General features: G+C 57.1%; 1 protein-coding gene across 1 annotated transcript in view; it reads right to left on the reverse strand.

Moving 5' to 3' along the window:
* Positions 1 to 2,033: 2,033 nt before the first annotated feature.
* COL17A1 (collagen type XVII alpha 1 chain) overlaps positions 2,034 to 27,242 on the reverse strand; it is a 41,067-nt gene continuing 15,858 nt past the window's right edge. Inside the window, exons 14-55 of the mRNA XM_056120622.1 lie at positions 26,325 to 26,405; positions 25,360 to 25,404; positions 23,575 to 23,787; positions 22,850 to 23,071; positions 22,367 to 22,396; positions 22,001 to 22,027; positions 21,866 to 21,892; positions 21,703 to 21,765; positions 20,866 to 20,970; positions 19,918 to 19,980; positions 19,340 to 19,375; positions 18,450 to 18,503; positions 18,297 to 18,332; positions 17,831 to 17,866; positions 17,071 to 17,133; positions 16,138 to 16,173; positions 15,825 to 15,896; positions 15,520 to 15,546; positions 15,213 to 15,248; positions 13,171 to 13,206; positions 12,974 to 13,054; positions 11,966 to 12,001; positions 10,461 to 10,514; positions 10,267 to 10,308; positions 10,068 to 10,121; positions 9,232 to 9,291; positions 8,853 to 8,879; positions 8,472 to 8,504; positions 8,309 to 8,383; positions 8,014 to 8,064; positions 7,082 to 7,204; positions 6,112 to 6,249; positions 5,709 to 5,795; positions 5,504 to 5,629; positions 4,814 to 4,903; positions 4,596 to 4,706; positions 4,172 to 4,327; positions 3,772 to 4,065; positions 3,352 to 3,489; positions 2,853 to 2,915; positions 2,641 to 2,721; positions 2,034 to 2,303 (exon numbers count right to left, since the gene is read on the reverse strand). Coding sequence (XP_055976597.1) covers positions 2,251 to 2,303; positions 2,641 to 2,721; positions 2,853 to 2,915; positions 3,352 to 3,489; positions 3,772 to 4,065; positions 4,172 to 4,327; positions 4,596 to 4,706; positions 4,814 to 4,903; positions 5,504 to 5,629; positions 5,709 to 5,795; positions 6,112 to 6,249; positions 7,082 to 7,204; positions 8,014 to 8,064; positions 8,309 to 8,383; positions 8,472 to 8,504; positions 8,853 to 8,879; positions 9,232 to 9,291; positions 10,068 to 10,121; positions 10,267 to 10,308; positions 10,461 to 10,514; positions 11,966 to 12,001; positions 12,974 to 13,054; positions 13,171 to 13,206; positions 15,213 to 15,248; positions 15,520 to 15,546; positions 15,825 to 15,896; positions 16,138 to 16,173; positions 17,071 to 17,133; positions 17,831 to 17,866; positions 18,297 to 18,332; positions 18,450 to 18,503; positions 19,340 to 19,375; positions 19,918 to 19,980; positions 20,866 to 20,970; positions 21,703 to 21,765; positions 21,866 to 21,892; positions 22,001 to 22,027; positions 22,367 to 22,396; positions 22,850 to 23,071; positions 23,575 to 23,787; positions 25,360 to 25,404; positions 26,325 to 26,405 — 3,281 coding nt within the window. The 3' untranslated portion in view covers positions 2,034 to 2,250. The remainder of the gene's footprint in view (positions 2,304 to 2,640; positions 2,722 to 2,852; positions 2,916 to 3,351; positions 3,490 to 3,771; positions 4,066 to 4,171; positions 4,328 to 4,595; positions 4,707 to 4,813; positions 4,904 to 5,503; positions 5,630 to 5,708; positions 5,796 to 6,111; positions 6,250 to 7,081; positions 7,205 to 8,013; positions 8,065 to 8,308; positions 8,384 to 8,471; positions 8,505 to 8,852; positions 8,880 to 9,231; positions 9,292 to 10,067; positions 10,122 to 10,266; positions 10,309 to 10,460; positions 10,515 to 11,965; positions 12,002 to 12,973; positions 13,055 to 13,170; positions 13,207 to 15,212; positions 15,249 to 15,519; positions 15,547 to 15,824; positions 15,897 to 16,137; positions 16,174 to 17,070; positions 17,134 to 17,830; positions 17,867 to 18,296; positions 18,333 to 18,449; positions 18,504 to 19,339; positions 19,376 to 19,917; positions 19,981 to 20,865; positions 20,971 to 21,702; positions 21,766 to 21,865; positions 21,893 to 22,000; positions 22,028 to 22,366; positions 22,397 to 22,849; positions 23,072 to 23,574; positions 23,788 to 25,359; positions 25,405 to 26,324; positions 26,406 to 27,242) is intronic.

Here is a 27,242-nt window from a genome sequence, read left to right on the forward strand (position 1 = left end):
TGTGCACATGTTTTTATTTTCTTTTTCCCCTTTCAATGGGTTATTTTCTGGCCCAGTGTTTCATAAATGATATGCCCTCTCTTCTGCTAAAAATAACCTCTTTACATCATCCATGTGCTCACGCAGGATTCAGGAGACTAGGCAGCAGCGTTTGGCAAGTGGTCAAGTTGGCTGGAGGGAGGCAGAGCACGTCACTTTCTAATCTAGGAGAGTTGCCCATGGTTGAGCTCATTCTAGACCTTTTTTTTTTAATGAAACAAAAGAGGCTCAGAGTCATCGCTGTCCCACTCAGGACCTAACTTTTAACTGGCCATTCTCTTGCTGGGTTCTGGCCAGGGATGGCAGCAGTTTTAGACTTCTAGCCTTTTAAAAATTCTCACAGAGCTCTATGAGGGCATTGGGATAACTTAGAAAGGTGGTTAACTAGGGGGAAAACTCATGTTTGATTAATCAGGATTAATCAGTATTCCTCTAATGGATCCTGATTAATTAAAGGGATACAACACTTGTGTTTGTAAAGCTACTAGTATAAAATTAAATGGATTTAGCCTTCTAATAAAACTATAAGCTATTTAAAAGGCGCAGTGAGGTATTCATTATATGCAATCCATTTTCATTAGTTTTTTTTTTTTTAAATCACTTGGAATGGGAAGGCCCTGACCCCTGTTTTGGAACTCCAAGCTGAGTCATAGCAGTAGCTGTCAGACCTGGTGAAGGAGACGGGCTGTGTAGCATGCTCAGAGCTTGACTGTTTAACTGCTTGGTGCAGTGAAAACAAATGGTGTCTTTATCTAGGGATGATATGCAAAATCCTTAATGAGGTGGAAAAGTCTTTTAGAAGAGTAGAAATAGAATTTTTTCCACCAAGTAGAAATGGATTTAATTTAATCCCATTTAAAAGTATCCAGCAGCTGAGTCACAGCTTGTAATAAGTTCACGAATTTGCCACTTTACTGTACATTTCTGTGGGGCATATGATACTGGTGTATTTTTCCTTAATAATGATTTTGGCTCTCACATATCATTACTTGTCCTACAATCATGACTCCTTTGCCCCGGATAAATGATTATATTAATTGCCAATAATCTTGTTGCTTGTCTGTTGCATGTGTGTTTGTTTCAAGTAACTGTCCCTTGGGGGAACCTTCAGATGCTTTGTCATATGCCTCAGTGAGAGAGTAGTTGCTGATAGACATCTGTCTTTGAAGAGCTCGGTGATTAAACGAGGTGCCAGAAACTATGTCTTAGAACCAGTTTTGTTTTCTTCTGTTGGTAGCAATGTTAGAGACAAACCCACCAAACCCCAGATAGTCCTTTCATTTTTACTGTGGCTAGACAGAGCCCCGTAAAACAGAACATTAAAAAAGAAAGAGATTTTATTGGAAACTTTACATTTGAAATGACTTTCCATCTAACAGACCACATGAATGTTTTCAGACATTGAAAGTGCTTAGAAACCAACTGCATGCGGTGCGGCCTGCCATTTCCCAAGTGCGGAAAGTGGGGTCATCTTCCCCGGCCTCAGGTCCCTGATCTCCTTCCCTGCCTGGACTTCCTGCCCGTTGCTGCTTTCCTGTCTGCTGCAGTCTAGTTTAGGCGTAGCTGTTGTAAACTCTAGCACGGACCTATCAACAAAGATTGTAGCTACAATCCAACTCCTTAAGCATTTGGAAATACGAAACGCAGCAAGAAACAGCTATTAAAACCCTGCCACCACCCTCTGGGGAAGTGAATTACTTAATTTTTTCAGTTGCAAGAGTTGCTGCTTAGCCAACTCTTTTCTGTGACTGAAAGAGTGCAGAATGGGAAGCGGGAGCTTGAGAGCACAGCCTTGCAGCATGAAAGGGAATGCCCCACCCTCCGCCACCCCCCACCCCCCACCCCTCAGGAAGGCCCCCCCCATCTCCACTTCCTGGATTCATTTCTAGGCAAAGCTGAAGGTCTTGACTGGACTTTTATGTCACCGGCTTTCCTAGGTTGGGGCTTGAACTGTGTTGAAAGAAGCCCAGCTGTGCAGCATCAAGAGAGCTGAGAAACAAACCAGTTTTTCAGCCTTCCGGGTAAAGCTGCTTCAGGTGTTCTCAAATCTCTCTGATAAATACGCATATCCCTCCAAACTCAAACAGGGGTTCTGTGTGGTCTCAGGAGGACACTGACAAACTCAAGCCTCCACCCCGCTGGAGAGATTCTGCCGGAAGTGCTGTGGCTGCTGTAAGAATTGATCCAGGGTCTGGTTCTGCCAAGGGCAGCTCATGGCTTAAGGGCAATACTTCTCCGTTTTCTCCCAGAGTAGACCTGGTCACCTGAAAGATGAAGGACGAAGTTAAAACCTTGGGCAAACACGGCAACTGTGACCACTGCAGAACTGGTTTGAAGGATGCCCTCTCCTGAAAGAACCGACCAACTTCGAGCCCCATTTTTATTACATTTATTACTGATTTTCCTTGTCTTCCTTACACTGGGCACTTCCTTTCTACCGGGCTGCATGTGAGACAGCAGATCAAACTGCCATGGCTAGAGGCTGCCCTTAGTGACTGGGATCATCTGCCTGAGAATCTGGACTTGCTCTGGGACAAGCTGCCTATTGTCTGTTCAACACAGACTCCCCAGCCCTGTGACACCATGGCCGCCCAGGCTTACCTTTGTCCCCTTTTTCTCCCTTGTACCCTCGAGGGCCGGGTGGCCCAGGCCGGCCAGGTGGCCCTGCAAGGCCCCTCTCACCTAGGAGGACAGAGGGGACACGTTTAGAAACTCTGAGTGGGCAGCAGTGCCCAATGCCCAGCACAGGACGGGCATGGAACTGCTCTCCTTCCAGCACGAGGTTGGCGGTGTCAGCATCTGCTACCACTTACCTTGGGGTCCTCGGCTGCCCACCTCTCCCTTCTGCCCGGGGGGTCCTGGAATGGCTCCATAAGCTGCAAGGAGGACAAAAGCTTGCCTCAGTCTTTTTTTTTTTTTTTTTTTTTTAGTGGGGATGGGGAGGTCACATCCAGCCTTGCTCAGGAATTACTCCTGGTGGTGCAGTCCTCAGGGGAACATATGGAGTGTTCGAGGACGACACCTGGGTTATAGATTGCTCGTAAGGCAAGCGCCCTACCTGCTGCCCACTGCCCTATTGCCCCAACCCTAGCTTGCCTCAGTCTTGAGATTCCCCCTGACACTTGGGGGATCGAATGATTCGCCCCAATCCAAGGATTGGCGGGAGGGGAGTTTGGACTTGCAAGAGAAACCCCAGAGTTTGAAACTGATCGGCCTCTCAGCCTTTGAGCTGAGAAATCAGGAGGCATTTGGGGGCACAGGTTCCTACGGCAGGCAGGGGGTACAGGGCACACAATCTGGGTGCATCCTTACTTCGGAAAAAGTCCATGAGATCCGCAGTCACGTTGCCATAGGCAGAGAAGACTTTGCTGACGCCAGGGGGGCCCTGAGGTCCGGGACGGCCAGGTGGGCCCTGGACAGTGTATGCCAACCCCTGTAGGAGCCCCTGACCTGTGGAACACGGAGGGGTGGTCACAGGAAGTGGGGACTGCTGGGCATCCTCTTCCCGGGGGCCCAGGGATGCTGCCATCAGAGGCGGTGAAAGCGGGAGCAGAGGCCCCGCATTGGGCCCACGCGGGGCTGCCCCAGGCGGGCTTCACCCTTCGGGGCCAGCCACGCTCCCACTGTCCCCGCAGAAACCCCGCAAACGGCCGTTCCGGGGCCCCGACCCAGTGAGGTGGGGCGCAGGGTCACGCCCTGACTGCAGCCCCCTCGTCCCGCGCCCACACTCACGCTGCAGACTCTCGGACACCCGCACGGCCAGCTTGTTGTAGTCCAAGCCTCCCCGGTAGGCGGCCCCGAACCCGGCCATCTCGCCGCCATACAAGGCGCCCTCATCGCCCAGGAGGCCGCTGCTGGTCCCCCCAACACCCATGGACGAGCTGTAGGACGAGTCGCTACTGGAGGAGGACGACCTGCTGCTGCGGCTGTAGGAGTTCTCTAGGGACTCCAGGCGACTGTCGCCCGGGGGACCCTGGGGCCCCGGTGGGCCTGGAGGGCCGATGATGAAGCTGCGCACATCCGGACCTGGGAGGGGCGGGGATGGAGCGGTGTCACTGGGCGCCCGGGATGGTTGGGGGCGGCCAGGAGGGTCTGTGCCAGGCACAGGCACCGTCGGTGGGGGGGCACCTACTGGTGAGGTAGCTGATGAGTTCGCTGCGGAAGCTGTCGCTGTTCTCAGCCGCGTATGAGGACAGGGCTCCTGAGACACCCTGTGGCCCACGGGGTCCGGGGGGGCCAGGGGGACCTGGCGGGCCCGGGGGGCCTGGGATGGACGACACGCCGGCGCCTGAGACGAGGCAGAGAATGCAGTCAGGATGCAACCAAGGGGCATGGCCGGTGGCCCAGGCTTGTCCGCATGGGGAGTGATGGCACTACTGACGGCTGCCCCGCCCCCAATTCTGGGCATTGCATAGTCCCGCCCCTCATCCCCACTGGCTCCTGAGTTCCCCCAGCACCCTTGGGAGTGCTGCCCCCAATACCCCCAGGGCAGGTGACCCAGAAGGATGAGGTGCCTCGGCTCAGGGCCCCAGCCCCGCCCCCTGCCCCAGACCTACTTTGCAGGTAAGATGAGAGATCTTCTGCACTGAGACTGGACCACGCACCGCCTGGGAGCCCTGGGGGTCCCGGGGGTCCCGGGGGTCCAACAATGCCTCTGTATTCCGACCCTGGCACCAAGGCAGAGCAGAGTCAGTTAAGGCTGTCTGGGGGTGGGGGAGAGGGAAGGGGGAGGGGGATCTGCCTTCCCGCTCTGCACAACACACCCCTGCCTCACCTCGGAGCAAGGAGATAAGCTCCTCATAGGATGTTCCTGGCAAGCCAGGGGGCCCCGGGGGTCCAGGAAGTCCGATGCTGACTCCAGAACCTGAGGAACAAAGCCCCCGGTGCCGGCGCGTGAGGGAGGGGCTGGGAGTGGCCGCTAGAGAGCAGGCCCGGCAAGCCCCGGGCAGCAGAAGACTGGGGGCCATCCAGGCGGGGTCCCCCAGCCCTCCAAGAGAAGAGGAAAGGCGCCCTGTGTGTATCCTGCTGGGCATGTTCCTGCACGGGCCTGTGTGCATGTGTGTGCACGTGAATGTCTGCACATGAAGGTGTGTGTATATGTGTGTGAATGTGTGTGTGGATGTGTATGTAGACGTGTGTGAATGTGTGTATGAATGTGTGTGAATGTGTGAGTGTGTGAATGTGTGTATGAAGGTGTGTGAGTGTATGAATGTGTATGTGTGTGAACAGGTGTGTGTATGCGTGTGTGAATGTGCAGAGGGAAGTGTGCACATGTGGTGTGTGGCCCCGGAAGTGCACGAGTGTGTGAGTGTGTGCAGACGCTCACTGCGGCTTCCCTGACAGGGTCCTCGATTCGCACCCGCAGTGCTGCCCATCTTCCTCCCATCCCTGGCCCCGCACAGCTGGCTGCAGGGGTTCCTTGGGGGCCGCACACCCCCACCACACCCGTGTGCCCCGCACTCACTCGACATGTAGCTGAGGACGCGTCTGCTCAGCTCCCCGTAGTCCAGGGACTGGAGGGACCAGTCGCCGCCGCCGCCGGCCCCCGAGGAGCCCAGGAGCTGGCGCAGGTACTGACGTACATCGTCACCTGAAGAGAGAGGGGGTGCTAGTGGCTGCCCAGCCAGGCCCCCCACGAGGCCCGGCTCCCCGGGGACGCAGGGACTCACGCTGCAGAGCAGCCAGGATGTCGTCGGATGAGGTGGAGGAGAAGGAAGATGAGGAGGAGGAGGAGGAGCCGATGCTGTACCCCGAGGCTGTGGGGAAGGAAATCTGGTTATGGTGGTGACTCCCCAAAACAGCCACCGTCTGAGACCCCGAATCTCTGTGAAGGCTTGGAAGGGGCTGCTTCGGGAGGGCTATTTGGGGGTTTGTTTCCTGAGTGAGCTTCTGCCTACTCCCGCTGTTGCCGCCCACCGAGTGCGCTGCAGACAGGTCCTGGCCCCCAGCGCCCCTCTGCAGGGCCCCCCACCCCACCAGGATCCCTGAGGGAAGCTCGGGGCAAGCGGCCCGGGCAAGAGCACGGCCAAGGGGAGACCAGCCCCTCGAAGGGAGCACCACCGGGGGACTCACACTGCAAGTAGCTCACGACCCGGCTGGCCAGCTGCGAGTAGTCGAATGTCTCCCCCGTGATGGAGGTCACAGGCCCTGGGGGTCCAGGCGGGCCAGGGGGACCCTGAACTCCAGAGAGGTAAGACCTAATGCTGTCACCTGCCAACAAAAATATCAAGGCTAGTCAAGCCTGTCCCCAAGATGCCACATTCCCCCCGCCCCCCGCCAGGTACTCGCCACCGGTGAGAACATGCTCCCCCACCACACTGGCCCCTGCACAACCAGCAGGGACCCTGGCACAGATGGAGAAACTGAGGCCAAGGCCTCTAGGGCCCACACTTGCAGGAATGGCATCCTCCCAATGTAGGGAGGGGGCACAGGAATGAGATCCGGGGGTATACACACATGTGAGGGTGAAGGTGGGTGCGTGCCAGGTAGTAACCAGGAAAACCACTACTGGGGCAAGGAGGGGGGAGCAAGGTGGCTTTGAGGTGGGCGCCAGGGGTGCTCAGGTCTGCGGCCATGGCACAAGGGGTGCACAAGCTGTTCTAGTCTGTCACACCTCAACACAACACAGTCACACACAGTCACACACAGCCACACACACCCCATCACACACACTCTCACTCGCACCCTAATAGTCACACAGTCCCACACACCTATACGCTCTTGCTAATGATCACAATCACACACTCTCACAAACCACACACAGCCACACATTCACAGAAACTGACACACACTAAGAGTTACAATCACACACACTCTCACAAGGTGTGCACAGTCACACACTAACAGCCACACACTCCCACAAGCACACAGTCACACACACACTGTCACAGCACACATACTCATAAGCACACAGTCACACACACACTCCGCCACACTCTCACCAGCACACACACTAGCAGTCACACACTCTCACAGGCACACACACTGTCTGTTACACACGCTCCCCCCGACCCCCACGCCCCGCTCTCTGCCCAGTGCTCACTCTGCATGTAATCGGAGATGTAGCGTCGGAGCTCCTGGCTGGAGCTGCTGAGGGAGCCTGGAGGCCCTGGGGGTCCCGGGGGGCCTGGTGGGCCCTGCACGAACATGGAGCTGGACGATCCCCCTGCAGGAAGCAAAGCCTCTGAACTGGCGTCTCCACCCAGGGGTCACAACACAAAGCGGGGGTCCCAGCGTGGCTTCCATACTCTGAGCAGGGAAGGTCTTCCTCTGCAGGAGAACTGGACAGTAGCCCAGGCTGGGCTCCCCCCAAGGATTGTAAAGCTGGGGAGATGGCTCAGGGGCGGCAGCAAGGCTGGGCCTTGGGTTCAAGCCCCAGCACCATTGGGCATGGCCCACCGCCCCTAAGAAATGATAAAGCAGCAGCAGTCTGAAAGGAACCAGCACTGTAGCACTGGTCCAGTTGTTCATCAATTTGCCTGAGCGGGCACCAGTAACGTCTCCATCGTGACACTTGTTGTTACTGTGTTTGGCATATAGAATACACCATGGGGAGATTGCAGGCTCTGCTGTGAGGGCAGGATACTCTTGGTAGCTTGCCGGGTTCTCTCAGAGGGGCAGAGGAATCAAACCCGGGTCGGCTGCATATAAGGAAAACGCCATACCCGCCGTGCTATCGCTTCAAGCCCCCCAGAGAAGGTAAAAAGGGGTGCACTCTGGTCACCCCCTTCCTTCACCTCCTGCTCTCCTACCAGACTGCCCCCATCTCCCACTGCCCCGGTGCCCATCTGTTCTGTTCCCCCTCCCTCACCAGCTCAGCCTCCCTCCCACATCACCGCCTCAGAGGCAGCTCAGAGACCCCAGCACAGGAGAAGGTCCCCATCCACCCCGTGTCGTCAACTGCCCGTTCGTAAATCAGTCTTGTCGTCGCGGTCAGCCTCACTTAAAGATGGAGAGAGGAACTTCGGTTCTTACCATGAGAGAGACCACCAGGAATGCCAGGAGCCCCTGGGACTCCAGGATCGCCTGAAATACAAAATAAAAGGTGCTGTTCACATCAGTTCCTCCAGGAAGCCTTCCTGGCTAAGCCCGAGCCCGTGTCTCTTAGTCTGGTTTCTGCAGTGGCTTCTCAACTCCCTTTGGGCAGGAGTTTCCACATCTTCCTTCTCCTAAACCTTTGGCCCAGTGGGACGGGCTTCCCTCTGCTGGGACTCTGGGGGACAGCCTTACTCCCACTCCTCAACATCTTCTTGGCTGTCTCCTCACTGACCTTTGTCTCCTCTGGGTCCCTGAGGGCCAGGCGGGCCTGGTGGCCCCTGCAGGTTGAATCCGAGAGAACTGGAGCCTGGAAGGCCAAAGGAGGGCAGTGAGGTGAGGGGGAGGAGAGGGGGAAGGGCCTGGTCAGGATGCGGGGGCGGCAGCTTGGCACTTACCTGAGGATGAGAACCCTGGGAGGCCTTGCTCGCCTGTGGACACAGAGGGGACGGTCTGGGGGGGGGGCTCTCTCCCACTCCCCAGCCACCCACCTGCCCAGGACTCATGATTGTTGGGGCTACACACCCATAGACACCCATGATTGTAGAGTTTACACCCTCTCCACACACATATCCACCCCCCCACACACAAACATACACGCAGATGCACACGCACACACAAGAACACACATGGACATACACGTGCACACACACAAGACACATAACTATGAGCAAATGCACTTCTCAGAAGCTTAAAGTCTCCTTTCATCTTGTGGCACCCCCTCCCCCCCAACACCACCACCCTTGCCCTGGGTTTGGTCTGACGCCCGCCCTCTGTACCTTGGTGTCCTCGGGGGCCAGGGGGACCTGAGGGAAGAAGGAGCACTGTAAGCGCCAGACCAACGAGCAGTTGTGGCTTTAAGGGGCCCATGGAACGCTTATGGGGGTGGGCGCTGGGGCAGATAGTGATCTTGGAGCTCCCAAGCTCCTTCCACTGAACCAACACAGAGGCTGGGAGTCTTCATAGAGCTAATGGGTGCATCCTCCCCTGCCCCCATCCCCCCAAATCAATGGAATGTAGCAGGAGGAGGGAGAAATGCCTGTTGCCTCGAGCCTTAGAGCCTTATCCGGTGCTTGCTCCCTGCCTCCACCAGGTAAGGGCGGGGGCAGGGGGGTGGGGGTGGGCAGGTTCCCGCACAGCCTGAGACACTCTACTCACCTTGGTCTCCCTTGGGGCCTGGGGGTCCAGGTGGGCCTGGAGGGCCGGAGAAGAAGGTCTCTGCAGGGAAAAGAAATAGTGTTGAAATAGTGTTGAGCCAGTAGGTATTGATGTCTGTGACAAGGCAGAGTTGAGGATGCTCAATCAATCCCTGTCAAATGGATGCGAGGATCAGCCTCTCTGAGCTGAGCTGTGCTGGCCTATTGCTGAGGGTGGTGTGAGACTGGTGTGAAGTGAATGAAGGGATAGAAGCACTCATAAAAGATGGGTGGATGGGGCTAGAGCGACAGTACAGCGGGTGGGGCATTTGCATTGCATGCAGTCGACCTGGATTCAATCCCTGGCATCCCATATGGTCCCCCAAGCACTGCCAGGAGTAATTTCTGAGTGCATAGCCAGAAGTAACCTCTAAGCATTGCTGGGTGTGACCCAAAAAGAAAAAAAAAAATGGGTAGATGAACAGCAGGGCAAGTGACAAATGGGTGGACGAGGGAAGGGGTCTCCTACTAGGGACAAGTCTGGGTTGACGTTTGCGCTCAAGGTATTTCCACAGGCACCTACAACACTGATCTCATCTCATGTGCATGAACAAAATGTCTCCTTTACCAGATCTGGGGTCACCAACAGGCTGGGCTCTGCCTAGTCTGCTCAGAGGGCAGGACTGGCTCCCTCTGGGCTAGTCTATTAGCAACTCTCCAGGGGTCTGGGTTGGCCTCACTCCTCTCTCCACATGCAAGAAGAAGTTGTTACAAACACCCCCAGGCCTGGAAGACCACAGCATGCACTGGTACGTAATCTCTGGGGGTAGGGAACAGTGTGATCCAGTTCTATCTTACCTGAGCTGCTCAGGGAAGATCCTGGTCGGCCTGGAGGCCCGGGCAAGCCTTCTCCTGCAGAAGAGAACCCCCATGACTTGTGAATACCAAGAAGTGCATGAGAAGTGCCAGAAAAGTTGTTTCCTGGGAGTCCTCCTGGAAGAGGGCTGAACTCTGGATCCCCTCGTTTGGCCCCTTCCCCCAGAAGCTCAGTTCTCACCTGCTGGGCCTCGGGGTCCCGGGGGGCCGGGGATGGCAGGTCCTGCAGAAGAGAGTGAGGAGACAATACTGAATCCCACCCGCTGTGTCAGGGGGTCCATCCCACCCATGGACACGGTCTTGGCTTCTCATTCAGGGCTGTGAGCGTCAATCTTCCAGGATTCTCCCCTTCCAAAGAATCTCTGAGACACTTACCTGGTGGTCCACGTGGTCCTGGTGGTCCGGGGGGACCTCGTAAATCAAGACCCTCTGAAAACAGAAACATGCAAGGGCTGTCATGAGACTGTTTCCCCTTGGCGGCACCCTTCACCAACATGAGTGGTGGGGGCACCAAGCTTCTGCCCACCCGCACACCACCCTCCAGCCTCCTGACATCCCATGTAGAGTGAGGGGTGAGGAGGCTTCAGGGTCCAAGCCAGGATCCAAGCCCCCCACCCCAGCCCCTTCTAATTTGTGCCTGTGGGCACGTTCTCACCTGCAGCCTTGGACCCCTCTCTGGAAACTAGGGGCCTTAGACCTAACCCCAAGTGCCATGGAAACACCCAGGGAGATGCCATGGTACTATGCCAGGCACATGGCCTCGGTGGACCAGGCCTGGCTGCAGCTCAGGGTCCCGGATCCCATTGGGGGGCCCTGGCCCCCAGCTCTCCAGAGGAAGCAGGAGAAACACTTCCAGCCAGGCCTGTCGCTGACAGCTGTGGGCCCTGGCATTGTGCCCAGTGAGTGGGGACCTCAGCCCTGCCTCTAGTGAGCCCCAAGGCGCATGCTCACTTCTGACCTGGGGTGACCCAGGTCCACTCTCACAGCTGCCCTGGCCAGTGAGTCACCCTCACTGCTGACAAGACCTCTGCTGTCCCTCTGGCTCTAGCCTGGTCTGTCAGAAGGACCGTCACCCTCACTGACTGGGCTGGGGATGACTCACTGGTGCAGCTGCCACTGTCCCGTCCTCCCTCACGCCCCCACAACACCTGCCCGGGGAACACAGCGGCACTCACGGGCCGAGAGGACCTCGGAGATGGAGCTGCCGCTGCTCAAGAAGGATTCACCAGCAATTCCTCGCTCTCCTCGTGGGCCTGTGGGAAGACACAGTGTGGGTGCGCTTGTGCCAAAGGCAAGCTTTTGCTCTGCAGGGGGTCTAGAACGGCCCAGGTAACCGGGAAAACTCCAGGCCTTGGGTGGAGGGGGCGGGGCCGGAGGGAGGGGCGGGGCTAGAGAGAATGGGGAGGGGCCTAGAGGAAGGGGCGGGGCCTACGGTAGATAGGCGGGGCTGAAGGAAGGGGTGGGGCTAGTGTGAATTGGGCGGGGCCTAGTGGAGGGGGGCATGCACCAAATTGGAAGTGGGGTTTAGAGGATATTGTGCCAGAGTTGGCCCCTGACTGCAGACAAGAGTCCAGGGGGCATTGGACCAGGTGTCCTGTCGGACAGTTCTGGGTGCTATTTGGATAAAGGGCAGGACAGCAGCACAATTATCGGAGGCCTGTGAAGTTATCTTGGTCTTGACAGAGAATCTTAGTTCTGCCAGGAGGCTTCTCCCACCTTCTCAGAAACATGAACAGGAGGAGGAGGTGTCTCTCCTGCGTCTGGGGAAGGACTCGGTTGCCCCGTTGTGGGGCTCTCGCTTTCCTTACAGACTGGCACCCCCCAGCCCCCTCATCCCCACCCCGTGGCACCCCTACCCCCTGCTTTCCTTTGGGACTCACCTTGTTGTCCTGGGAGACCAGCTGGACCAACAGGGCCTGGAAATGGGGTTGGGGAAAAAAGGCCTTATCATATTTGTAGAGAGACGGTTCTCAAAAGGAGGGTACACACATGGTTTCCTCCCATCAGGGCACAGTGGCCCCAAGTTCAGCCTGCTTACCAATAGCCATGAGCCACTGGAGACCAGCCCTGCAGTATGCGGGGCAAGACTAGGGGCCCCTGGCAGGGGCTGCCCTTTCAGTGTTGAGGGACATCCAGGCACTCCCAGTGTCCCCCCTCCTGCCACCAGGATGAATCAGGAGGGCAGACTGGTTGGTATTAGGTCTAAAATGCACGGACAGCGCTTGCATTCAAGCATGTTTTTCCACTTACATGTAAGAATTTTAAAACAATTTTTTAGAAACTTAAAACAAATATTTGGAGAAAAGAGAGTATCAACCATAATTCCTTAACTTTTGAGCATTTTTTTCCTTCCAACATTTTTCCCCACATTTTAAAAAAATCTAACTGCAGCCACAGAGCATGCACTGACCCACCCCGCCCTTTGACAAACACCTCATCTCCCAACAATTTTGTCTTTCTATCTCTGCAGCAATCTCCCTTTGGACAATTGGGGAGAGTTTCCGGGAGATTCCAAGCATTTTTGTTGCCTTGGATACATATGCTCACAGTGTCTTCCAAGAGAAGAAATATGAGGGGCGAGTGCTCTGAGCAGGTCATGCCCATGCTCTGGAGATGAGGCACCAGCTGGACCTGGGCCCTGGGCTCTGGTGGCCTGAGGTTAGTCACTGACATCTCGGCCTGCTTCTGTACTTTGGGGCCTGCGCATCTTGGGGACAGCTGTGATACCATCTAGCCTGGCGAGGCTATCTGGAGGGGCTTGCTCCACCCCCACCATCTTTCATCCCCAGGCTCCTGCCTGGGCTTCAGGACTGTAGTGGACACGGCCGTATAGGCAAGTGCAAAGGAAGTCTGCACTGACTCAGCACAGAGCAAGAAAACGAACTGACCTGGAGCACCTGGAGGGCCTGGGGGTCCCATGGATCCTGGAGGTCCCGGAGGGCCTGGGACGGTGAGAGTCGATGATCCCTCTGCAATAGAAGGTCCGGGAAGAAGTACTGAGTCCCATGTTCCCCCCCACCCCTTAGCCAGAGTTGGGGTCAGACACCTCCTTGCAAGTCCAGTATGAACCCTTCCGCTTGCCTACCTGAGGTCACGATTCTGCCGGGGCTCCCGGGGTCACCTGGGAGGGGAGGAGAGAGAGTGGTTGCAAGCCGCCCTCCCTTAGCGTCTGAGACCCACAGCCTTTGACCCTCAGGTTAATGGAGTTTTAATGAACTCAAGGGGCTGAGTTAATCATCTGTCTCTGTGGACCCTGAGGCCCCCTTAGATTCCAGAGAGTGAGTCCCCAGAGTAGCCTCATTCCTGAGCTCATTGAGTTTGTTTTCAGGGAGCTCAGGATGACTGGCACTCCAGCTTCTCCCCAGCCTGTCAGCGGGAATCAACTTTTTGGGGGAAAGTGCCCGGTGGCCACAGGTCTGCCCAGTGAGCCTGTAAATGGGGTGTCTGAGGAAGGGGGCAGCGGCTGTGCAGTGAGAAGGGGGTTATGTGGAGGTCACAGCAGGAGGGGCCCGAGGGAGTGAGGGTGAACAGATCATGTTTCTGCCTGGCCCACCAAGGCAAGCATGCTTGGAGGACTTGCAAGAAGAAAACAGTTTGGGGGTTGCAGCGATAATGCAGCGGGCAGGGAGTTTGCTTTGCACACAACCGACCAGGGTTCGATCCTCTACATCCTATCTGTTCCCAAGAACTCCCCAAGAGTGATCCCTGGGCACAGAGCCAAGCGTGAGCCTTGAGCACTGCTGGGTGTGCCCCCAGCCCCTCCCCCGCAAATAAATGAATTTTTAAAAGCAAGAAGAAAGAGTTGATTTCACGCTTTCCCACACTTCTCTTGGGGCTGGAAATCCAAACACTGGGAGCCACATCCTCCCTGTGGAGAGCGGAGGAGCCTCCCCTGAGGATGTTCTAGAGATCTCCTTCGTCTATTCCCCAGATCTGGGATCCTGGGATCCAGAAGAGAGGGCAGCGATGCCCTGCAGGAAGTGGAGGTGTGGACTCGGCCCAGGTGTCCAGTCAGGAGAGACCCAGGCCCATGAGCGAGCTGTTGGAGCACAGCTGGTATGAGCTGGCACGGCCTCTTGTGCCTGCTGTCCAGGGAAGCCTGAGAGGCCCAGACTCCGGAGGAGGGTGGAGCACCCAACCCACCAGTGTCTTCCCAGAGGCCTGTGAGTGTGTTTTATTCTGGAATTACCCAGTCCTGCGCTGGGCTGGAGCGATAGCACAGTGGGTAGGGCGTTCGCCTTACAAGCGGCCAACATGGCCACCCGAGTTCGATTCCTCCGCCCCTCTCGGAGAGCCCGGCAAGCTACCGAGAGTATTCGATATGCCAGACACAGTAACAACAAGGTCTCCAATGGAGACGTTACTGGGCCCGCTCGAGCAAATCGACGATCAACGGGAGGGCCTTTACCTTTACCTTTACCTTTACCTTTACCCAGTCCTGGAAACACTTCCTGGGCAGTGGCTTCCTATTCCCAGCCTCTCCCCAGGTGGCAGCGACACCTTGTGGTGTCTTAGCACAGCTCAGGGATGTGGGACCCACAGGGACTGGCTGTCCGGGAGCCTTAAGTGTTCCCAGGACAGAGTTGGGGTCTGATGATGCAGCGCTAGAAAAGGCAAAGAAGCCTCCCGTGGGTTCCTCTGACCACTGACCCCTTAGCGGCTGCCCTCTCAGAAGCATCTAGATGCTGCTTCCTGCATGTATATACCATACCCAGAGGACCCACGAAATCGAAAACCGAAGGTGATTCCTGTTGGCGGGGAGAGGAGTTGTGTGCAGGGGAACTTGCATCACCAGTGTCACACAGCAGCCAAGGGCCCTGCCATTGGCAAGCTAGGGTACGGGAAGGCTTAGGTAAAGGCAGTCCCCCTCCATCTTCCAAGGACAGCCTAGAAACATCTGGAGACCACCCAGGCCACGGACCTGAGCCAGGGAGGAGTGGGGGAACAACTGGAACAAGCCTGAGGCTCCCCAACTTCGCAGCCTTCCCTGGTGCCACTAGATGCCACTGTTGATCCAGACTTTGGCTGTAAGAGTCCCTCACCTGACCCCACCCCCACCCCCACCCCCTCACCCATCCTTCCCCTCCTCCACAACCACGAATCAAAAGCCCCTGGGAAATCACGCACCTTTAGTTCCTTGGCGGCCGGGAGAGCCGGGCAGGCCTGAAGGCATTGGAAACAAGAAGGTCAGGGTTGTAAGTTCCTGCCCCTGTCCTGGGGAGCAGGGGCGGGGGGGACTCCACTGTGTCCCTCCCCACTGTGTTCTGAACACCCCGTGGCCTCCCTTGCAGAGCCAAAGTGTCTCTCCTGGCTCCCAGCTCCACCTCCCCAACCCCAGGATGTTCTTCGGGTCAGAGGGAGGAGAGGTGGCCGGAGGGCACTGGGGCCATCCAGGGAGGCTGCAAGCGAGGAGGAAGGAGAGGCCGGGACTCACCCTGAGGTCCTTGGGGTCCTGTGAGACCTACAAGAGATAGGACACAGGGTAGTGTGAGGGGCTTGAGAGGCCTTCCCAGCTGGAGCAGCAGGTTGGAGGCTGGTGGGTGCAGCCTCTCCCCCTCCCCCCCCCGCCCCCCATCGCCCAGCAGACCCACTGCTCCATCGGGGCTGGCTTGTGCCCCCATGAGGCCACAGGCACTATGGGATTCAGAGCTCACAGGCACACACACTCCCGACCCTGAGCCCTGCCCCGGGTTCCTCCTTCAGTGCCTCCGCCTCTCGAGGCCTGGGGAGCCCCCATACCTGGCTTTCCTGGGTCTCCGGAAGGCCCTGGTGCGCCCCGGTTTCCAGGCATCCCTGAAAGGCCTTGTTCGCCTAGAAAGAGCATGAGGACATGGAGGTGTGTCTTTTAGAGCACGGAACGAGATGGACCTTTCAGCAAGCTCCGTGGCACCCTGGGGCTGAGGTTTTTGGGGCTCTGCTAGGAAACTTGCAGGCAGGGGGACAGGGGCAGCGGGTGGGACCTGGCCCGAGGAGCCGCCCCAGGACACCTGTGTCCTGTGTTCTTAGGGGACTGCAGGAGAGGGAGCAGAGAAGGGGGAACACAGCTACCAACCTCGTGGGCCTTGGGGTCCATCCGGGCCGGGGGGTCCTAGGAAGCGGGAGAAAAGCTCATTAGTCACTTGGGGAGCTGTTCTGGGACTCCAGCCCTCCTCTGCCCAACAGTGTGAGAGGGTTTATCCCCCCAGTGGGGACACACGCAGCCCCCCAGGGCCATGAACATCAAGAAGCCCACCTTGGGCTCCCTCCGCACACAATTCTCCTAACCCAGGCACAAGGGATCGAGAACTGCTCCAGCCCTGCCGTGATCCCCACTGCCTAACACCAGAGTCCATTCACCCAGGGGTCCTCTGCACCCCACCCCCACCCTGCCCTGTCTCCTGCTCTAGGTACTCCCTGCTGGGCTGCTGCCATAGGCAGCCCCTCCCCCTGCCCCCTACCTCCCCCCCCCCCAATTTCTCCCTCACTAGCTTGTCTCCTTGTCTCCCAGGAGAGTAAGCCCTGCCTGACTTTGCCCCTCATCCTTCCTGTCGGAAACCACATTATGTCTCAAGCAGCCCTTCTTGGCGCCAGGGGGATCCCCACGTGAACTAAGGCTTGGTCCTGCCTGAGGCAGGAACGAGGCCAGCTGTGGAGCACCACACACGAAGCGACGGGGTGAACCCCAGGTCTGGCTGTACGAGCTGCCACTTTCAAAGGACCTGCCACACTGTCCTGCACCCTGGGGGCTGGAGGGAGGGCCCGGCTGGGTGACCTGTCCTGCCAACCCCGCCCTGGATACAGACACACACATGCCACCCCAGAGGGAAGGATGCCAGCTCCCAGCATGGTGAGGGATGCCCGGCCTTGCAACGGGAGCCCTTGCCCGGGCCTGCACAGACCAAAGACACAGTGTGGCAGCTGGCGAAGGGTCCAGCTCTCTCAGCCGTGATGGCGGGGAGAATGGGGTGACCACGCATGAATTCTTTCGGTCCTTAGGGTCACTCACCCATTGCTCCTTTGGCTCCAGGCTCACCCACAGCCCCAGGCAAACCTCTTAAACCAGGCTCGCCTGTGAAGGAAACGGACCAGTTGGCTGGAGGCTCTGGAAGTGGGAGAATGTTCTACCTCTCCCTACCCACCTCACGCTGCACCTCCCTGACCACACAGCTAGGGGTGCCGACCAGAGGTCCTCTGGCTTCCCCGGGCAGGGGACACTGCAGGTGCAGGAGCTGTGCCCCAGGGGAAGGGCACGAGGATCAGAGTCACCTCTGGGCAACCCCAGGCAACCCCAGGCAACCCCAACCCTTGCCGTCTAGAATCATTTCAGCTCTCCTTAATACTGTTGTTATTTGGGGGTACTGGGAATTGAATCCAGGCCCTCACATGGGCCAGGCATGTGCTCTGCCACCAAGTCACCTCCGTGCCGCGCCCGTTTTCATATCACTCGTGCAACACTGCAGGAGGGAAGTAGCGAAGACAAGGACAAGCAGTACGGACTCCCCGTTTCTTCGGGAAGAGCTTAGCTTTCCCAGCTGGGTTCAGCTAAAGACTCAGAAGCCCTTGGACACTCTTCTGCTACGCCCAACGCGAGCTGTGCAGACGCCCCCTCTGAGGTGGGACTCAGAATGCAAACGAGGGAACTTTAGCCACTCGCTGTCTACTACACTCAAGTCCCCTGAAGGTCAGTACGAAGATTCTGTCTGTCGGTTTCCCCACCCCCAGTGTCTTTGATGGATCCAACAGATTCCGGCATAGGACTGACTGACCTGTGAGGCCACGGGGTCCTTTCTCGCCATGGTCACCTGAAACAGACAGACAAATGTGAGGGGGGTGGGTGGGGTGGGGGCGGAGGGGCAGGAAGCTGGCTCAGAGCAGGAATGTGGCACCCGTGCCAGGGGCAGGCAGTGGGAGGGTCAGCACTGAGTCTGCGGCCATGCTGGCCACAATGGACCAGTTAGGAAGTCCTGGGCCTCCCTCTCTGTCCCACACTCTGTCCCCCAAACATATCCCGGGTCCTGCTGTGACCTGGGAGGGTGGATCAGAGGTTGAACCTACAGCTGCAGCAGTGACCCTGTCCATCCCTACTCCCCCCTACTGGTCAGCACTGTGACACCACACACTCTCCTGGGTCAAGGAGGCCTACAGTATCTCTGGGATCTCTCTGTGGCCCCTGATGGGGGACACAAGGGTTTCTGGGAGTTGGAAGTCTGAGCAGCAGCAGGAGAGACATACCTTTGGGTCCTGGTGGTCCCACAGGCCCTTTGTCACCTGGAAGAAAATAGACACCTTGGTGCAGAGTCTGGACAGAAATGACCAAGGAGGGGCAACGCCTGCTGGTTAGACTTGCCGGACCCTCCTGTCCCCTGGGCTCTGCCTCTGGCTTACCTTTGACACCAGGAAGTCCCACTTCACCTCGGAGCCCTTGGGGACCCGCAGAGCCTATGGAGTGGAAAGCCCGCAGGCAGTGAGTGGCCACGCTTGGGAAGGATGGACAGGCCCGGGACCCGCACACACAGGCACACACACACTTGCATGCCAGCAACACCACGTACACACCTACATGTATGTGGTCCTCAGGCACACACAGGTGCGTGTGCACACACAGGCACACACATGCATCAGTGCAGCTGTGTACACATGTGCACAAGAGGCACACACATCTGGATGCAGGTGTGCGTGAGCGTGCACATACACACTCGGAGTGACGTGGGTCTCAGCCCATATCCCCGTCCCTGCCTGTCTTCCCTGCTCTCTCTATCGTCAGTGTGCAGCACCCTCATGGCATGACCACCCCTTGGAGACCCCACAGAGAAGCGGGTCCACAGGACAGTGGGTGCCGTGGCCCAGAACCCTGCTGTGGCAGCACAAGCCCCGGGGCTCACTGGGGGTGAAACTGAGGCACCCTCTGCTGGGGAGAACTGGGTTGGTCCAGCCCACAGGGACCCTCGGTCACTGGGGACACTCGGGGAGGTCTCTGTTGGGGGCCTCTCTTTATAAGTTCTCCATTTGCTTTACAAATGTTCATTTTCGGGGCCAGGGAGATAGTGCAGTGGATGGGGCCCTTGCCCATGGGTGGACCAGGTTTAATCCTCAGCACCCTGTGTGATCTCCCAAACCCTGCCAGGAGTGATCCTGGAGTGCAGAGCCAGCCAGGAGTGAGCCCAGAGCACCACTGACCAAAGCACAAAAAAAAAAAAAAATCCTTTTTTGTTTTCCCTTTTCCATCCCCTGTCAACCCAGAAACCACATCTGTATAGGAGAAACTGCACACTGACCTGGGGGCCCCTGGGGGCCAGGAGCACCGCTGGAACCTGGAAAGGCAGATGGGACAGGTTAGCAGATGACCAGTCCCCATGGGGAGAGGGAGGGGGAAGGCAGGGGAGAGGGGATGAGCACTGAGTGCAACCCCTCACACTCCCTCTTCACATTTCTTACAGGTCCTGAAGTGACTCCAGGGCAAAATCCTCCTCAGGGGGTAAAGCAGCACAGTTGAGGGGGGGGGGGAGGAAAACCCCTTTCTTGTTCTGGGTCAGATTTAAGCATGTGGTGGGTACCCGGAGGGGGAGAGTGGCCCCAATCTCACAGGCCTGGGCCAGGCTGCTTAGGGCCCGGCAGAGGTTGACTTGCTGAATGACTGTCTAGCCCGCTGCCTGCCCAGGAACCTGTACGAGGGCCACTAAAGACAGAGGGGGCATGCCCCCCACTTCACCTTGGGGTTGGGCATAGCCCAGTGTGACAGCAGGGTCTCCGAGTCATGCTGAGGGTATCAGGGACCCCAGTTTCTGGGCTTTGGGCAGCCACCCCTGACACGCCTCCCTGACAAGCCTGAGACCGCCCTGGGGCCTCCACTTACCTTTTGGACCCACAGAACCCGGGACTCCAGGTGGGCCTGGAACCCCTGGGCCGCCAGCAACTCCTGGGGAGAGAGAACGTGCCCCCTTGATCACCTGCCTGGACTGGTGTCATGGGGGAGCCCCCACCCTGCAGGTGGTCTCAGCCATCTGGTTCCCTGTGCACCCCTGAACCCGCCGAGTGCCCCTTCCTCGCCCTGTCTCTACCCGAAGACTCTCTAGTGCCGAGTTCAGCCCTTGATCGCTGGCTGAGCAGTTTTAAGATCGTGAAGTTGAAGGTAGAATCTGTTCGGCACCTTTGGGCGTAGAGAGGATTGCTTTTCTCTTCTTTTCTATCTTCCTTTTTTTTTTTTTTTTTTTTTTTTGGGCCATAACTGGCAGTGCTCAGGGCTTCCTCCTGGCTCTGCACTCAGGATTCACTCCTGATGAGGTTCGGGATGCCAGGAGCGAACTCGGGTGAGCCTCATGCAAGGCAAATGCCCTCCTGGTTTTCCGATTGCTCCGGCCCAAGAGAGGATTTCTGACTGGGCTTGAGCTGGGGATGACTATGCTTCCCTCTGGCTGGAGAGACCTCAAGTCCCACAGCACCCCCACTTCCCCCTCAACCCGCCTACGTGGTCCTCCTCTGGTGCCTCCTGGCTCCTTATCCAGCCCAGTCCTCTCACTAGTCCACTGCCTCTGCAGGGAATGGCATTACCCTGGCCCAAGGCAGCACCTGTGAATGCCTCTACAGGGCAGGAGAAAGCAGGAAGGTTGGTTTTTTTTTTTTTCTTTTTGGGTCACACCCGGCGTTGCACAGGGGTTTCTCCTGGCTCATGCACTCAGGAATCACTCCTGTGCTCAAGGGACCATATGGGATGCTGGGAATCAAACGTGGGTTGGCCAAGTGCAAGGCAAACACCCTACCCACTGTGCTATTACATGAGCCTCGAAAGCAGGAAGGATCTTACCTCTGTCCCCTTTCTCTCCAAACCCAGGAGGACCAGGTTCCCCACGTGGTCCCATGGGCCCGTCTCGTCCTCTCTGGCCCATGGGTCCTTCCATGCCAGGATCTCCTAAAGACACAGAGACCTCTCCGAGTCAGGGCCGGGCCACGTCACAGCTCAGGGCTCCAGACCCAGGGATGCAAGTGAAGGGTCGGGGAGAGAGTTCAGGAATGTGCCAGCCAGGTTCAGGCCCTTCCACTTCATGCCCTCCGATCTGCTAGTGTAGCCTCAGAGGCCCCTGACACCCCTGGGGTGACCCTTGTGGACCCAGCACCATTGAACTTTTGCCCCCGCTGACCATGTGTCACTGGGAGGGCCCCTGGGTTCCCCAAGCATCACTTGGGAGCCCCCCTCCAAAATAACAAAGAAAGTGCAAGTGCATCATATCCCATGTCAGCCCCCAATTTTCTAATGGCTTCTTGATTAAGAAGGAGAAGTTGAAGTCACTCCGAGGTGTCCAGAGCCCCATGACCCCTGGCTGTCCCCCAGTCCCTGGTGTCTTGGGGCTCCAGCCTGGCCTTTGCTCCCCTGCCCACTCTCCTCATCTGCCACTTTCCCTTTTCTCATGGCTTCACTCAGATGGGGTCGGGCCAGTGAGGTCACCTCTAAGGGTCAACTGTGATGACCCCCACCTCCACAGCACCCTCAAGGCTCCAGTAGCCTCTCTCTTTCCTAAATACCTCCCGATCCACCCCTTGCTCATCAATCTATCGTGTCTGTGTGTCTGTCTCTACAGTAGGTGAGTGAGTGCCCACCAAGTGGCGGATGAGGGTAGGAGTAGATGGAGAAGGCGATTCTTACCCACGCTGCCTTTTTGTCCCTTCGGTCCTTCTGGGCCTGGGTGGCCCAAGGGCCCAGGAATACCTGTGGATGCACAAGAATATCTCAGCCCGTTTCCCCCCTGGAACCAGAAGTCAGGACCGGTCAGCCCTGACTCCCTGCAGCGCCCCTGGGGGCTACATACCTGGGGTCCCTGGGAGCCCTCGATCTCCTGCGGGAACAGAGGACAGAGAGTCGGCCACAAGGGGAGTGTGGGGTGGGCTTTCAGAACTCCACCCCTCACTGATACCTAAACTGCAAATGTCCCCCTTCTATTTACCTTTAGGGCCTGGACTTCCCATGTCACCTGAAATCAAAGACAGAAAAATTGTGAGCAGTGGTAAGGGGTCCAGGGCCATTCTCTCCAGGGATTGCAGGAGCCGCTGACTGAAAAGGGGTTTCCCCTCGTGCCTGCCTGTCTCTTGGCCCAATCTCTGGGCTGCTCTGAGATGATGAGGCCCAAATTTTCTTGGTACTGTAAGTCTGGCTGGAAAGCCAGTTAGTTCCCAGCCCTCCAGACGGAGACCACAAGGTTTTCCCAGTGCCCGCCTGCCCTTCAAATGTTTGGGAAGGGTCTCCATCCTCCCCAGAACCCGGCCTATAGGAGGACAGGGCAGCAGGAGGGTGGCTTCATTCACTGCAGTACCTTTCGGGCCGGGGTTTCCTCGGAGATTTCCTGCAAGAGGGAGGAGCTCTGAGTTAGACACAGGGATGTGGCGCGCACACTCCCCCACATCCATGAACATGTGCACACGCACATGCATGTACACCAGGCATGCAAACATGCGTGTGCGCACACACAAATACACATACGCATGCTTGCACACGCATGTGCATGTAAACACGTGTGCGCGTGCACATGCATGTGCGTCCAGACACGCAAGCACATGCACGCTCTCATGCATACACCAAGGGGACCGCTGCAATCAGCCTGGTGCGATCCTGGTGTATCCTCCACCGGTCTTGGTTTGCCCACACAGGGCAATGGGACCTCAGGAGGAAGGACCCAGGCCGCCTCCCTCCCTCCTAGGGCGGAGATGGTGAATGGGGAGACAGTTCTTTGAGGACCCTCCAAATCCCCCACCCCACCCCCCAGGCACAGAGCTTCGGCCCTGCGGAACCCACGCACCGTTTTCCTGTTCTGTCATGAGCTTGTTCCTGACGAAGAGCCAGAGTGCCTCGTGGTTGCCGCCATCCAGTCCGGTGGTCCCCAGGCTGGTGCCCAGCCCAGGGCGCGACCCCTGCAGCTGGTCCTTGCTGCTCTTCTCCACCTTCTCCTCTAAATACAGCATGCTGCTCCGCAGCTTCTCCAGCTCGTCCACGCGTGCTTTCAGCTTCCGCACCTCCTCAGCTGGGACAGACCGACAGACAGACACGCTGTCAGCCTCGGGGGCCAGCTGGGCGCCTTCCTATACCACCACCCTCCTGGGGACTGGGTGCCTCTGTGCCAGTCATCGCTGCAGAAGCCACTGAAGTGGCATCCGGTGGGACCACCTCCGGCAACATCGCGCTCTGGCCTGAAAGGCCCCCCGAGCTCGGGTGCCACCCTGATGGGGCCAGCGCTCAGGCTTTGGGAGGTGGCGTGGGGACCAGCGTGGTGGCACAGGGTGTGGGGTGGAGCTGGGAAGCTGGGGGAAAGCCCGGCTGGCTGTGAGGGGCGGTGATGCTCCGAGCACCCTGGAGCTGCCTTCATTAGGGGTCCCCGCTCTGCCACCCCGCCACAGGACCTTGGCCTGGGGAACCTCCCCTGGGCCTGGGTGTCCTCATCTGCAGGAGCCCATGGTCTGCACCCAGGGACTCTCGCTTTCCCCCACCGGGCTTCCGGCCCCCTGACTGCGGGGGTCACGCACGTACCCAGCGCGATGAGACCGAAGAGCAGCCCGAGCAGCAGCAGCCAAGTGAGCAGCAGCCCCAGCAGCCACTTCCACCAGCTGCAACAGGAGCCGCAGGGGCACCAGGCTGGCGCCGCCCCCCACGCGCCCCCCTTGCCGCTGCCTCCGGCACCTCCGATGCCACCTCCACCGCCGCCGCCGCCTTTGCCGCTGCCCTGCTTGTAATAGTGGGATTCTGTGGAAGGAAGCAGAAGGGTTACGGAGGGTGACTTTTGCCCTCTTTCCTCCAGGCCCTCTGACTTTTTTTTGGGGGGGGGGGAGGGGGCACACCTGGCAGTGCTCAGGGCTTATTCCTGGCACTGCACTCAGCGATCACTCTTGCTGGTGCTCAGGGGACCCTATGAAGTCCCTGGGATTGAACCCGGGGCAGCTGCAGGCAAGGCAAATAAATGCCAACCCTCTGTGCTATGCTCTGCCCCCAAGTGCCTCTGTCTTTTGGTGACTTCCTGTGGGTTTGATCTAGGGGTGCTTCAGGAAGGGGCTGGTTCTTGGAGTGAACAGGAGGCCGAGGCGGGTGAATAGCAGACAGCTAACATTCCAAGCTCCAGTTGTGTGACCCTGAGATCTCTTTAGCCCCTCTGTTGCCTTTTTGTTTGGGGGCCACATCTGCAAGTGCTCCAGGCTTACTCCTGGTTCCCTGATCCTCCTGTCTGGGCTTGAGGGACTATATAGGGAGCTGGGGATTGTACTCAGGTCGACCACATGTGAGGCAAGCGCCCTATCCACTGTACTATCTCTCCACTCCCCACTGTGACCTTTTTTTTCAATGCCCTGGAGCCTGAAAGATTACCTACTGCCCAGGAGGATTTGAAGGAAGTGAGATAAAAGGTAAGGTAAAGGCCCTCCCGTTGGAAGGAAGTGAGAGGAAGCCTATAAAATAATCAGCAGAGGACACTCACGCAGGTCTGCTGTAAAATTCTGTGCATGTCTGGATTCTGAACTCTTGTCCCTCAGCCCACTGCATTGTCTTAGGCTTCCCTTAGAATGCTTCCTGTCCCCGCACTTTCGCGCTTTGTCATCCCCAGACACAGTGCCCAGAATGTCCTTAAGCATTTAGGGTTTATCAAGGATGTGGAGCGATAGCACAGCGGATAGGGCATTTGCCTTGCATGTGGCGGACCCGGGTTTGATTCCTCCATTCCTCCCAGAGAGCCCGGCAAGCTACAGAGAGTATACCGCCCACACGGCAGAGCCTGGCAAGCTCTCCATGGTGTATTCGATATGCCAAAAACAGTAACAACAAGTCTCACAATGGAGATGTTGCTGGTGCCCACTCAAGCAAATCAATGAACAATGGGGGGACAGTGCTACAGTACAGTGCAGCGTCTTTTAAAGAAGAAACTATTTTTAGTCCTGAACTAGGGTGATGCCCCTTCGTCTGCTGCTCTCACAGACCTGTACCAGCAAGCGAGGAGAGTGGGAAGGGTCGGAGATTCACATGGGGGATGGAGGGTCTCTAATGTGCTGGGGAGGGGGAATCCTGGATCCAGGGCAGATGCTGGGTGCCCAGCAGGAATGCCAGTCCAGTGAGCTGAGCTCCTTCCACTGCCCACCCAGTCCCCAGAGTGCCCCTCCCCAATGCTTTCACTGTCCCCTTAGCACCGCAGGGACACTGGTGACAGTGGTGTGTGTATCTGTGTGTGTGTATCTGTGTGTGTGTGTGTGTGTGTGTGTGTCTGTTTCTGTGTGTATGGGCTGCAGGCCAGGGGCTGCTCTGCTCCTCTCCATACCTGCCCATCTCACCCACCTGATGAGGTGCCTTTGCCCTTGGAGGAAACAGTCTTCACGCCTCCTGGAAGACAAGCATGCAAAACACCAGGTTCCAAACTGAACATTTCACTGTGCATAGGCGCCCCAAACGCATCGAAGTACTGGCTCTAACCTGAATTTTTGCATAGGGTCAACCCACAAGACTGTGCCCGGCTTGACCTGGAGCAGTGCTTTGGGAAAGCAGGCAGGCCCCTGGCACCTTGCTACACAGCCACCTTCAGGAACATTCTTTTAAACAGACCTCACTGATCTGACATCTGCAGTGACCACCTCCCACTCCAAAGATGAGACAAGTAATTAATGGCAGAAAAAGGCAGTGTGTGAGCTCTTTGACTTTTTGACCTTCCTGAGATCAATTATTTGGAGAGATGCCACAGGCTCTAGAGCATGTGAGTATCAGGAGAAAACCCAGATACTTGGTTTGGTTTTATTTGGGGGCCACATCTGAGTGTACCTAGGGCTTACTCCTGGATCTGTGCTCCGGGATCACTCCCAGTAGGGCCTAGGGGACCACATAGGGTGCCAGGGGTCAAACCTGGGTAGACTTGGAGCAAAGCAGGCACCATACCCACTGTACTATCTCTCTAGACTAGAACCCGATATTTGGGAAGAAAGAAGATAAAGTTCAAGTGCTTTGCGAAGTCTTAGTTCTGATCATTGTGGGTGGAGCACTCAGGTGGGTTAAAGGGGAAAGGCACTGCTATTTCAATGACATGGGCGAGCTTGGATGCACTCAAGTGCACCTGGGATCTAAGAGAGAACTGGGTGCTGTGGCCCCTCTCACTCCGCGGGTCTGGACACAGCCCAGAACCTGCATTTCTGGCAGACTCCCGTGTGTCGCTGGTGCTGCTGGGTCAGAATCATGACACTTTGAGAAGACCAGTGTCAGGAGACAGTCATGGAATGTGGAGGAAGTGTCACAGCCATCAGAACCACTCTTACCGTTAGCTTCTGCTATGAGGTGGGTATCGGATGAGTAGGCAGCTTGCTTCTCCTTTTTCAGGGTGTCATCTGAAAAAGAAGCTGTGCACACAACCCATGACCATGGGACAGTGTCTCCCCACTCCGTGCCCCCTCGGTCTCTCCTGGAGGTCAAAAGAGATCCCAGTTTTCCTGAAGTCTGCCTCCCACCCCAACCTCGTGCTTGTGGGTAGGAAGCCGGCTGCTATCCAAAGAACCCCCTGGGATGTCTTTGCTGAAATCTTCCAGGCCTGTTGGCATTAAGGGAAGAGCCTGAGATGGCTATTCATACAGGTTTGGTTTTCTTTTTTTTTTTTTAATGTTTGTTTTTGGGTCCACACCTTGCTGTTCTCAGGGTTTATTCCTGAATCAAGCCAGGCACAGTCTTGTGGGTTGACCCTATGCAAAAATTAAGTTTAGAGCCAGTACTTTGATGCATTAGAGATCAATCCTGGCGGGCTTGGTGGATCATATCGGGCACTGGGGACTACACCTAGGTTGTCTACATGTAAGGCAAGTGCCCTCCCCACTCTCCTATCTTGCCAACCTTGCCCCTAGTTTATTTTTTGGGGGGGTCACACTCAGCGATGCTCAGGGGTTATTCCTGGCTCTGCATTCAGGAATTACTCCTGGCAGTGCTTGGGGGACCATATGGGATGCCAGGGATCGAACCCAGGTTGGCTGCGGGCAAGGCAAATGCCCTACACACTGTGCTATCTCTCCGGTCCCAACCAGCTCCTAGTTTTGTTTTAAGTTCACGTCATTGTATTTGAGATACAGGAGGATCATGCAGCGCATGCAAAGCACGTGCTCCATTTCTCTGACCCGTTTGGGGCCTCAGGCAGGCATTGCCAATTGCGGGAGATGGTTGCACTTTCCTGACTAAAACACCACAGTTCC

This window comes from Sorex fumeus, unplaced genomic scaffold (genome assembly GCF_029834395.1).
Source record: "Sorex fumeus unplaced genomic scaffold, SorFum_2.1 ptg000043l, whole genome shotgun sequence".
Taxonomy (NCBI): Eukaryota; Metazoa; Chordata; class Mammalia; order Eulipotyphla; family Soricidae; genus Sorex; species Sorex fumeus.